The sequence below is a fragment of the Lagopus muta genome, chromosome 31 (genome assembly GCF_023343835.1).
Source record: "Lagopus muta isolate bLagMut1 chromosome 31, bLagMut1 primary, whole genome shotgun sequence".
NCBI lineage: Eukaryota > Metazoa > Chordata > Aves > Galliformes > Phasianidae > Lagopus > Lagopus muta.
The window spans coordinates 187,501-199,119 of NC_064463.1; the positions used below are offsets into that span (position 1 = coordinate 187,501).

Below are 11,619 nucleotides of genomic sequence, written 5' to 3' on the forward strand. Positions count from 1 at the left end.
AATGCAAGATAACACAATATAATACAATCTAATTGAAATTGAGACTAATAAATCAAATAAAATAGGAGAGAGAGAGTTCCTGAGACCGAGTCAAACCTGAAAAGCTTGGAACAGCCAGGAAAGCACCTCCAGCACCCACTGCCAGGCAGTAAGAGACCCAGAAGGGCCAGATCCCATGACTTCCATAATGTATAGGGATAGGTACCTGGAATTGGAGCATTAACACTTTAACTCCCAGTGCACACTACACGAAGTTATGATATGGAATACTGAAAACCAAAAAACATAAAACCATGACAAACCAGCACAATCAGGCTGTTCCCAATGACAACTGTGACATAAACAAGCAGGAAGATAGCGAAGCACACAGCTGGCAGCCCAGGGTGACCAGTAAATCCCAAAAGAAATCAAGGTTCAGTGGTGTGATTCTTCAGGATATTTCCTTGGGGCATTTTCTCTGCATAAAACAACACCAACAACACTTTGTTAAAAAATGCCCATCCACCATATACAGCTCCAGCACAGCAGAGCAAAATGGACTTCAGGATTAGGACACCTTGACCAAAAAGTGAATGTAGGCATGGACTTCTAACTTGGTATTCTGGGCAGATTCAAGATGGCAGCCAGGCACACCCAGTTGAGCATAAGATAGAAAGTCCCATGTTGGGTCATCCTTGAAAAGTCCCCTATGCAATGCTCTGAGCATGCAATGCAGCTGTGAACCCTCAGCCCCATGCAGCATCCCTAGCAACATAAGGTCCCTGTGCTGCTGGGGGGCTCCTTCCTTCCCCCCACACATCTCCCTGCAGCTACCTGACTCTGCTGGACAGCCCTTTACACTTCCATGGGGACAGAATTCAGCTGAATCAGTTGAGGCATCTTATCCTCAGGTATCCTGGGTCCTGGAGGGGTGTCAGCTCCCTCCCATGCCTCCCACACACCCACCCAGACAAACACTGACCACACATTTGGCTACAAGCAACTGGCCCCCTGCATCTGCCTCTTCCACAGGCTTCTTTCTCCTCCATCTACATTAATTCCCATCTTTGTCTGGTGCAGTCATATCCATTTATCAGCTCTCATTGACTACATTTCCCTCTTGCATCCCCACAATGCTATCCCCATGCTGGCTGTGCCTCCCTCTCCCTGACGGAGCTGCCATCTGTGTCACAGGGGTTGAGCCACACTCACTGATGTCTCTGTGTCTGCTGTAATAAAAAATACCCTTAAATATGACAACTCCTTTTTTGGACAGTGCTCCTGGAAAACTTTGTCTACAACACTGAGACCATCCTAATGAACAGTTCAAGTCGTGAAGACTTAGGGAAGTAAGGTCTGTACACAGCTCCAGCTCATCCTGTTTATTTCCCATGCTATGTGCACTGGTCTACAGGCACTTTAGGGAAGCAGCAGGTGCAGTTACCCCTAGAGTGTGCAAGAAGATTTTGGATGGGGTATTGGCAACATGACCGTCTCTGAGGAGTGCCTGTATGAGGTTTTTCCCTGCTATCTCCAACAGTGTCAACATCCCATCAGTCCATCAGTAGCCCACATACCCAGTTTCTCAAAGGCCTGCCCAAGATCAGAATAACCAAAGCCTTGATCAAGACACTGCACCCTCAGTCAGGCAGCAAATGGGAGCCTCAGTGCTCCCCAGCAAGTAGCCCCCAAACTAAGACTCTCCACCCTTTTTTGCTGGTACTGGTATTGATGCAGCACTCTGTCTGGCTCTGTCCCTATGCTTGTAACACCCTGCATTCTCAACATGCTTCTTGGGGCATGAGTTCTAACTGTTTTCCTGACCCTCATGCGTTTCTGGCCTGAGAGACTCAAATTATGCAGGGATTGTGCAGGGGTTGGTGGCACCTTGCATGTTGAGGGCAGACGCCTCCCTCTGCACTGAACAGAAATGAACAAGTGAAGAGTAGGTAACCATTCATGTGGTAAATGCTGTCAGCACACTTGGAGGCGAGGCGACCCTGCATTCCTGGTCCAAAGAATAAATTCTGCAGCACAGAGAAGACACCTTGGCCTTGTGTATGAACCACTCAGCACTCTGCTTCTGAGTGTTGAGACTAGATCTGTGTTTAAAGCTCTTTTCACACTCATGACACTTAAAAGGTCTCTCCCCTGTGTGGATGCAGTGGTGCAGCTTCAATTCAGAACTGCTTTTGAAGCTTTTTGCACACTCAGGACACGTAAAGGGTCTCTCCCCTGTGTTGATGCACTGGTGATAGATGAAGTGGAAACGGCTTTTTATGGACTTCCCACATTCAAAGCACTTGTAGGGTCTCTCCCCCGTGTGGAATCGCTCGTGGCTCTTCAATTCAGAACTGCTTTTGAAGCTCTTCCCATCAGAGCACTTGTATGGATTCATTGCTGAGCGTATGCACTGGTGATTAACGATGCTGGAATCTATTTTAATGTTTTCCCACACTCAGTGCATGGATTCTGCTTTTTCTGCTGGCACACATCCTTGCTCCTGGGTTCTTCAATCTCCTTTTGACCTACGTTGAAGTCCAACGGGCTCCTCCCTGTCTTTCCCAGACCCTTTCCCAGTGGCTCCATGATGTGCTCACCCTGACCTTGCTCCAGGCCTCCTTGGACATCCCTTCTCATTTCTTCCACACAGACACCACCCCACCGCCTTTCGGCCACACCACTTTCCTCCAGGTCCTCCAGCGTATCTGCAATCCCAGTTCCTGCTGGATGACAGGAAATCCAGAAATAGCACACAGTGCCCAAAATAAAACACAGACAGACATGGCTCTTCCAGACCCAACCTCCTCCTTCCCTCCACCACCTCACCTGGGCTGAGGTCTCCTGGCACGGCCTCAGGGCTACGCACATCTGGGATCCAGGGCTCTTCCCCTCCTTCAAGCAGGGAGATCACCATGGGTTTGGGAGTTGGAAGTGGAGCTTCAAAGAGAAACAGGGGAGATGAGAGCAATTCCATCATTCTGGCACAGTGCCTGTTCAACAGCTCCACTCTGTGTCCCCTCCCCAGGGAGAAATCTCACTTTGGGCCTGAATGACACTGGGCCCAAAGTTTCCTTTCCAAAAAAAGAAATGCTTTTACAACTCTGAAAATTATGAAGGGATATTTCCTTTAAAATGAAATTGAGAACAGTTTGTTTATTTTCTGCCAATATATCAATGACCAAGGCATCAAAATGTTTATGGCAACTGAATGCAAAATGCTACATTGTAAAGAAGCACCCAGGCAGTCATCTGTTAGCTGGAGCTGGTGGCACCATGCTGTGCACCAACACAAGGGCTGGTTTTCTCCCTCCTGGCTGATGCCTGCTTGCCAGCACTGACTCTGGGGCATTTATGAGTCTGCTGTGCATACAAATCCCACCTGAAATTCATGCTTCTCAGTATTTCTTTTGTTGCTGTTGTAATTATCAATATGTAACTGCAGCTTGCACAAGGCACAAACTCCCATCCCAGCCGCTTCTCTGGCCCCAGCACACACACGCTGGCTGAGGCCACCTCCCTCTCCCCTGCATTCACATCCCTTTGCCCCTCGGCCTCTCCTGCCTGCTTCCCCCAGCCCCTACCTGAGATGCATGTGCTGTGGCCATCTGCTGCTCTCCTGCAGCTGAGATGATCACGGCTGGAAGGCAGAAGTTGAACTGGAGCCTGCAGGGACAAGAGAAATGGCAGGGGAGCTGTGAGGGAACGCAGCAGTCCCTGTCCCATCCCAGCCCTCCGGAGCTCTTGACCAAGCCTAGGACTAGGAGTGAACCCATCTGTGCCAAGGCTCCTTACCTCTGTGATTTGAGGATTTGTGATACAAAGGGGGATGACTCTGACCCTTGTGACAGAACAGGAAGTTCTCCTGTAGTTGTGTGTTTGTAACCCTATCATCTATGTGGGAAATAACCAAGTGTATTCAGCCATCGCCAGTTGTCATGGTTTTATGATCTTTGGTTATCAGTATTCCATACCATAAAATCATGTAATGCACTGACGGTTTGACTTCCAATGCTCAAGTTCCGAATGTTTGTATGTTTGTCTGATGGAGAAGAACTACATTTCCCCAGGAGGCTTTGTGGTCAGCGAGCAGATATAACTCTGTGCAAGGTCACCTGATCCTTCTTCTTCACCTGCTCTTCCTCGCCTGCACGTCTGTGTCTGCGCTTCACCATCTGCTTTTCTCCATCTGCTCAACTGGACTGCACTTTTCACCTCAGTGCTGTGGTGAGGCCTATCCACCTTTCAGACACACTCTCTCTCTCTCATTATATTTTGCTGATACTATATTTAGTAAACTAGTTTATTCCATCCTAGATTGTTGCCGCTATTTTCAATTATTTTGGGGTCCCCTGTTTCCCTTTTCCAGAAGCGCGGATCCACGGATCCCTCCACCCCGCTGGTCACAGAACCGGGCCAAACCAGCCCGTAAACCGTTGATACCAGTCTTGTTTCATCACTGCTAAATCACTACAGCATATCAGAATTACATCAATAAATACAGACCTGCTTCTGCCTTAGGAGTGTATATTACAGGGAGGATTATCTGTGACAAAGGGGCAAAGCCATTGGGGGCCATACAAGGATGAGAGTGGAGAGGTGTTATCTGCAAAGTCCCAGGTTTGGAAGTTGCATATGAAGCAAAGGAGAACAGAAGTAAACAGCAGCGGAGAACAGGAACTAAAGCAGAGGAGAATAAAGCTAAAGAGTCGCAAACAAATCTCCCAAGGAGGAGAAATCAATTTCAAGGAAAAAAAAAAAAAAAAAAAAAAGCCTTACATCTGGGTGTTCACAAAGACACTGTTCATCAACAGCTTCCTGATATTATCTCCAGTTTAATTGTAGCAATCCAGAAATGAGGTAACAGGGAAGGAAAGTATTTCAGCTCCTGTACTGTCAGGGTCAGCATGGAAAAGAAAACAGCTTCCCAGTTCCCCCATGTACCTCCAGAGAAACGGCAAGGCCTGAACTCAGAACAAAGAGCCCAGAAGGCATCGGCCCCACCTGTCCCAGGAAAATGGAGATCCGTGAATAAGTTCTGACAGCACAAATGCTTACATTCATCCCAATCGGTCTTTAATGATATCTGGCAAAGTCCTTTCCATAAATAATAAAGCACAAATGTCAGGGCCAGCTCTACTCCCTTCTGGGAACCTGAGCATGCACAGGCAGTGGAAACACTGACACGTACTGTGGGAAGAGTATAAGGAAGCTGCCATCCTGTATAGGGATGGGGTCAGGAAAGCCGAGGCCCGGTTTGAACTGAACGTGGCCGGGGATGCCAACAAGAACAAGAAAGGCTTCCACAGGTGCCTCAGCCAGAAAAGGGAAGTCCAGGAGGACATACCAACCTAGTGAGAAACACAGGCAGGCTGGTAACAACAGACAAGAAGGCGGCTGAGGTACTCAACAACTTTTTTCCTCAGACTTCTCTGGTAACTGCCCACTGCACAGCCCTCGGACATTTGGTTGGGTAGGAGGGGATCCGGGAAGCAACGTCCCTCCCACTGTAAGCAAAGATCAGGTTCGTGACCACCTGAGGAGCCTGAACATGCAGAAGTCTATGGGTCCTGATGAGATGCACCGCAGAGTCCTGAGGGAACTGGCTGATGTGTTTCTATGAAATTACAAAAGTTGCAGCAATCAGCTGTAAGTCCCTGGTGACTGGAAAAAAGGAAACGTCACACCTATTTCTAAAAAGGGTAACAGAGATTACCCTGGGAACGATGGACCCATCAGTCTCACCTCTGTGCCGGGGAAGATCATGAAGCAGATCCTCCTGGAAGCAGTGCTAAGGCACAAGGAAAGCAGGGAGGCGGTAGGGGAGAACCAGCACGGCTTCACTAAGGGCAAATCCTGTTTGGCCAAAATAGCAGCCTTCGACAGTGGTGCCACTGCATCAATGGGCAAGAGAAGAGAGGCATCAAGGCAGACTTGAGCAGTGGGCCCAGGTGAACCTCACGAGGTTCACTCTAGTGCAAGGCTCTGCACCTATGTCAAGGCAGCCCCCATTACCTATACAAGCAGGGGGATTCAAGGATTGAGAGCAGCCCTTCCAAAAAGGACCTGGGGGTACTGGTGGAGCCCAAAAAGCCAACTGTGTCCTGGGCTGCATCAAAAGAAGCGTGGCCAGCAGGGTGAGGGAAGTGATCCTGCACCTCCACTCTGCAGTGATGAGGACACACCTGGAGTACTGCGCCCAGATGTGGAACCCTCTGTACAGGAGGGAGATGGAACTGTTGGAGTGTGTCCACAGAAGGGCCACAAAAATGATTCACAGAGTGGAACACCTCTCCTTGGAGGACAGGCTGAGAGAGCTGGGGCTGTGTGGCCTGGAGAAGAGAAGGCCGCAAGGTGACCTGAGAGTGGCCTTTCAATACCTCAAGGGGAGCTACAGGAAAGAAGGGACAGGCTCTCCAGCAGGGTCTGTGGTGATAGAACAAGCGGAAATGGCTTCAAGCTCAGAGAAGGGAGGTTCAGGTTAGGAATAAGCAAAAAAACTTTGATAGTCAGGGTGGCAAGGCACAGGAAGAGGTTACTTAGCATTATGGTTGATGCCCCATCTCTGGAAACTTTCTAAGAGAAACTGGATCAGGCCCTGGGCAGCCTGATGGAGCTGTGCTGTTCCTGTGCACTGCAGGGAGTTGGACTGGATGGCCTCAGAGCCCCCTTCCAACTCTTAGGATTCTATGATTCCATGGTTCTCCACAAATCAAAAATAAGCGACATACAGCAATACTGCATTGCTGCAGCTGCACAGGGGGGAAGTTCTGATGTCCGATTTAGCTGCAGCTAAAGAAACTGAGCAGTGATAGACGAGAAATGGGAAAGGGAGTTTTATTGGAGGTCTGAGTGGAGAAGCAAGATGAGGAAGTACAACAAGGACAGCCTGTGCCAACCGGGGGATCTTTTGGTTGACTGGAAGCACGCCTAAAGAGGACTGCTACCCAGGAAAGAGCTGCAGAAAACTGTTAGGAAATGGTACGGCCATCCAACAGGAGGTGCAGAGAAATACCTGGATCACTGAAGAACACTGAATGCAGCCCCAGCACACAAACACAGTGAGCCTCAGCGCAGATCATAGAATCACAAGGTTGGAAACGACCTATAAGATCATCTGGTCCTACCATCTTCTATCACCACTGCTACCACCAGCACTAAACCAGATCTCACAGCTCCTCACCCAGGCACCTCTTGAACACTGCCAGGGACGGCGACTCCACGACCTCTCTGGGCAGCCATCCCAGTGCCTGAACACTCTCTGAGAGAAAAAGTTTTTCCTCATATCCGACCTAAGCCTCCTCTGGTACAACTTGCAGCCATTTCCCTGGGTCCTCTTCATTGTCTGGGAGAAGAGGCCAAACCTCTTCACCACAGCCTCCCTTCAGGAAGTTGTACAGTGCAGTGAGGTCTCCCCTGAGCCTCCTCTTCTCCAGACTGAACAATCTCAGCTCCATCAGCTGCTCCTCATAAGACTCGTGCTCCAGACCCCTCACCAGTTTCGTTGCCCTTCTCTGGACACGCTCCAGGGCCTCAATGTCTTTCTTGTAGTGAGGGGCCCAAAACTGAACACAGTACTCGAGGTGCAGCCTCACCAGTGCTGAGTAGAGGGGATGATCACCTCCCTGCTCCTGCTGGCCACACTGTTTCTCATGCAGGCTGGCCCTCTTGGCCACCTGGGCACACTGTCTGCTCACGTTCAGCCGAGCATCAACCAACACCCCCAGGTCCCTTTCCTCTTCCAATCATCCAGCCACTCGTCCCCAAGCCTATAATGCTGCATGGGGTTGTTGTGGCCAAAGTGCAGGACCCGGCACTTGGCCTTGTTGAACCTCATCCCATTCACTTCAAGCCCAGCGATCCAGCTTGTCCAGATCCCTCTGAAGGGCCTCCCTCCATCAACCACTATCCTCTGAGCACAACCCTCCAGCCAGCTCCTTACCCAAAGAAGTGTAGACGGGCAGCCAGTTTCCCCACAAGAAGCCTGTGAGAGACCGTGTCAAAGGCTTTGCTGAAGTCTAGGTCGACTACATCAACAGCCCTTCCCTCATCTACCAGACTGCTCACCCAGTCATAGAAGGAGATGAGGTTGGTCAAGCACGACCTGCCTTTCACAAACCCATGCTGGCTGGGCCTGGTCCCCTGGACACCATGCACGTGCCGTGCAATCTCACCCGAGATGATTTGCTCCATAACTTTCTCCAGTATTGAGGCCAGGCTGACAGGCCTGTAGTTCCCCAGATCCTCCTTACGGCCCTTCTCGAAGATGGGAGTCACATCAGCAAGCCTCCAATCCTCCAGGACCTCTCCAGTTAACCAGGAGCATTGATAGATGGCTGAGAGGGGCTTAGCAATCACCCCCGCCACCTCCCTCAGCACCCAAGGGTGCTGCCCATCCGGTCCCATGGACTTGTGACAGTCCAGATGGAGGAGGAGCTCTCTGGGGTCTCTCTGTCTCCACCTGAATTGTTGGGAGTATATTCTGAGTAGGGTCCCAGACTTCAGGGCATAAAAAGCCCAGTGGACAACTCGTCTGGCTATTAAAGGCAGATGTAAAGAAGGCATTGAGAACCTCAGCCCTCTCCTTGTCCTCAGTGGCCACATTCTCTGCTGCATCAAGTATAGAATGAGAAATATCCTTGGTTCCTCTATTGCCGTTGTTATATTTATAAAAGGATTTTTTATTGTCTTTTACTGCAGTGGCCAACTGTTCAAGTTCAAGTTGGGCTTTTGCCTTCCTTACTTTCTCCCTGGATACCTTAGCTACTCCTTGGTAATCCCCCCAAGTAGCCTGTCCCTTCTTCCAGAGGACACAGACTCTCTTTCTCTCCCTGAGCCTCACCAGTAATTCCCAGCTCATCCACACCGCTTGTCTTCCTCTACGGCTCGCCTTACAGCACTCAGCACAGCCTGTTCTTGTGCCTTTAAGATCTCCATGGATTGAGGAGCATCCAGGCTTCCCGGACCCTTTTACCCTGGAGAAGCGACTCCCAAGGGATTCATGCTACAAGTGCCCTGAACAGATCAAAGTCCGCCCTCTGGAAGTTCAAGAAAGTGGTCACTCTGTTGACGTCTCCAAGAAAGGAGAATTCTACAATTCCACAGTCAATCTGCCCAAGACGGTCCCCAGCTTTCACTTCTCCCACCAGTCCTTCGCTGTTAGCGAAGACCAGGTCTAGCTGGGCACCAGCCTGGTAGGATCTCCTACCAGCTGCATAAGGCAGCTATCTTCCACACAGCCTAGAAACCTCCCGGACTGCTTCTATGTGCTGTATCCACGTATCCAACACAGATCAGGGAAATCAAAGTCTCCCACGAGAATCCAGATGGCAGCTGCCAGCAGAGCAGCGTGCTGGAGAACCACCTCTGCTGATGTTCTGTACAGCGCGAATGGCGCACTGCGCCGAGACGATCCTCTGCTCTTCCTCCACAGCACCGCGCGGGACGGCAAATGGAAACGCCGCGCCCACGCTGCCACGGGGCGAGGCAGGAAAGGGTGACGCGCTCCGCCCGCTCGGCCTCACCTGCTCTGCTGGGAAGAGTCGGCCGTTCTCCTGCCGGCGGCTCCGACGGCTCCGTCTGTGCCCAGAGCTGCCCGCAGGGCTGAGCGCCGTCCCGGGATGTGCCGGGAGCAGCAGCCCGGGAGGTGACACAGCGCCAACGTCGCCGCTCGGAGAGACCAACAGCGCCGGAGAGGAGAGGAAAGGAAAGGAGAAGAGAGCGAGGCGTGGGGGACACAGAGCAGCGGAGCCCAGCGAAGGCCGACTCCCGTCCCGCCGGAACGCAGCCGTCCGTGGCCGTGAGGGAAGAGGAGTTCCGGGCTCAGTCGGGCTGCAACGACTGCCTGGGCCGGGCCGCTGGGCGGAGCCGCCGCCGTGACGGCGCGGGGCAGGGGGCGGCCGCAGGACGGGCTGGGCTGGGCTGCGTGCGTGCCGCGCTGTGCGGGGCGGGTGCTGCTGCCGTCTGGGTCAGCGAGCCCGAGGGTGGCAGCGGGAGGCTTTCTGTGGCGAAGGCAGGATTCCCTTTGCCGACTTATATATCGGTTCTTAAACGAACGTACGAATCGCTGTTGCTGAGGAAGCCGACCCGTATCACCAGCACAGCGGGTTTGCTGGGCCAGACGGGCCGCAGCGAGGGGAGCAGCGGCTCCCAGGCGTGTTGCAGCCCGGGTTGTATATCGAGGGGCACAGGAAGGGGTTGGAGCTGGGACAGCGAGGAAGTGAGCAGAGGAGTTCAGCGCGCTCTGCTGCCCGGTCGGCTCTCTGTAACACAGCCCAGCTGGGACTGCGCTTCTCCCCCTGGGCCACGGGAGACACGAGATGACCTCGCTCTGCAGCTCTGCACGCAAGGATTGATGGAAGCTTTCAACTCCCCGATGCCTCCTTTTGAGTGTCTGAACGTGAAGCCTCCAAGGCGGGAATTTCCGCTCCCCTCCCCGTCAGCCCGCAGTTTCCCTTCGTGGACCCAGCAGGCAACATCTGCCTCTAGCGGCCCTTGCAGCGTTACGTTTTGTGCGCTTAGTGCTGGGCTGATGGCCTATGGTGAGGATTCCTGTCCTCATGTTAACAACAGTGGCATTATCCCAGTTTCTCCCCGAGTAGCAGCACAGCACAGCATTTCCAGTTGCCATCCCAGCGCTGCTAAGAAAAGTAAGGAATCGTCTCGGTGGGGAATTCTAAACAGGTCACCCATTACAGAGAAGGATAAATCCATGATGCTTAATTGTTCTGTTCAGCACCGCTACTATTCAAGAAGTTGCCTACATGGTTCAGTTACCAGCACAGCATCGGTAGGTGGTGCTCTGACTGTCACAGCCTGGCTTGGCTACAGTGCTGTCAGATACTCTCTCCTCAGGAGGTGAATAAATCGTCTCCATTTGGTTGGATGTTTTGTTGATTTATTTCTGTGTTTTTTTAAGTAAGCCATCCCGTCTCCTTCCAGTTTTGTTCTTCCTCACCTGAGGAATGTGAGCCATTATCGCTTTTAGGTGACATCAGCAGTAGGTGGATTTGTGGGCTACGTAAGTTGCCTTCACAAAGTACTTTTCCCAAGCCCTTTCTGAGGGCTTAGTTGATTTAATCCAGGCCAAGGCTACTTCCACACCGGAGATGTACAGACATCTCCCAGAGGATTGAATCCCTTTGCCAGCAGGTGTTCCCCTCGCTGTCTGTAGAGGTGGTTCTCCAGCACGCTGCTCTGCTGGCAGCTGCCATCTGCGCTGAGGCTCACTGTGTTTGTGTGCTGGGGCTGCATTCAGTGTTCTTCAGTGATCCAGGTATTTCTCTACACCTCCTGTTGGATGGCCGTACCATTTCCTAACAGGTTTTCTGCAGCTCTTTCCTGGGTAGCAGTTCTCTTTAGGCGTGCTTCCAGTCAACCAAAAGATCCCCCGGTTGGCACAGGCTGTCCTTGTTGTACTTCCTCATCTTGCTTCTCCACTCAGACCTCCAATAAAACTCCCTTTCCCCTTTCTCATCTATCACTGTTGTGTTTTTTTAACTGCAGCTGAACTAGACAATAAGCACTAATTCTGCTGCCTCTGTTTGTTGAACTGTGTAGAGGCAGTGCCTTCAATTACAGTTTTCTTGGTGCAATTTCACATCTGTTTGGAATCAAACTATAAAAGTTCAGGATGTGTGG

At 51.5% G+C, this 11,619-nt stretch overlaps 1 protein-coding gene across 1 annotated transcript in view; it reads right to left on the reverse strand.

The window, feature by feature from the left end:
- The window catches only part of LOC125686088 (uncharacterized), a 10,989-nt gene extending 35 nt beyond the window's left edge, over window positions 1-10,954 (reverse strand). The window contains exons 1-7 of the mRNA XM_048929722.1: window positions 10,937-10,954; window positions 10,040-10,182; window positions 9,504-9,942; window positions 3,564-3,645; window positions 2,809-2,919; window positions 303-2,705; window positions 1-205 (exon numbers count right to left, since the gene is read on the reverse strand). The exon at window positions 1-205 is cut by the window's left edge and continues 35 nt beyond it. Of these exons, the coding sequence (XP_048785679.1) occupies window positions 2,416-2,705; window positions 2,809-2,919; window positions 3,564-3,645; window positions 9,504-9,942; window positions 10,040-10,182; window positions 10,937-10,954 (1,083 nt within the window). The 3' untranslated portion in view covers window positions 1-205; window positions 303-2,415. The remainder of the gene's footprint in view (window positions 206-302; window positions 2,706-2,808; window positions 2,920-3,563; window positions 3,646-9,503; window positions 9,943-10,039; window positions 10,183-10,936) is intronic.
- Between the last annotated feature and the right edge of the window lie 665 nt (window positions 10,955-11,619).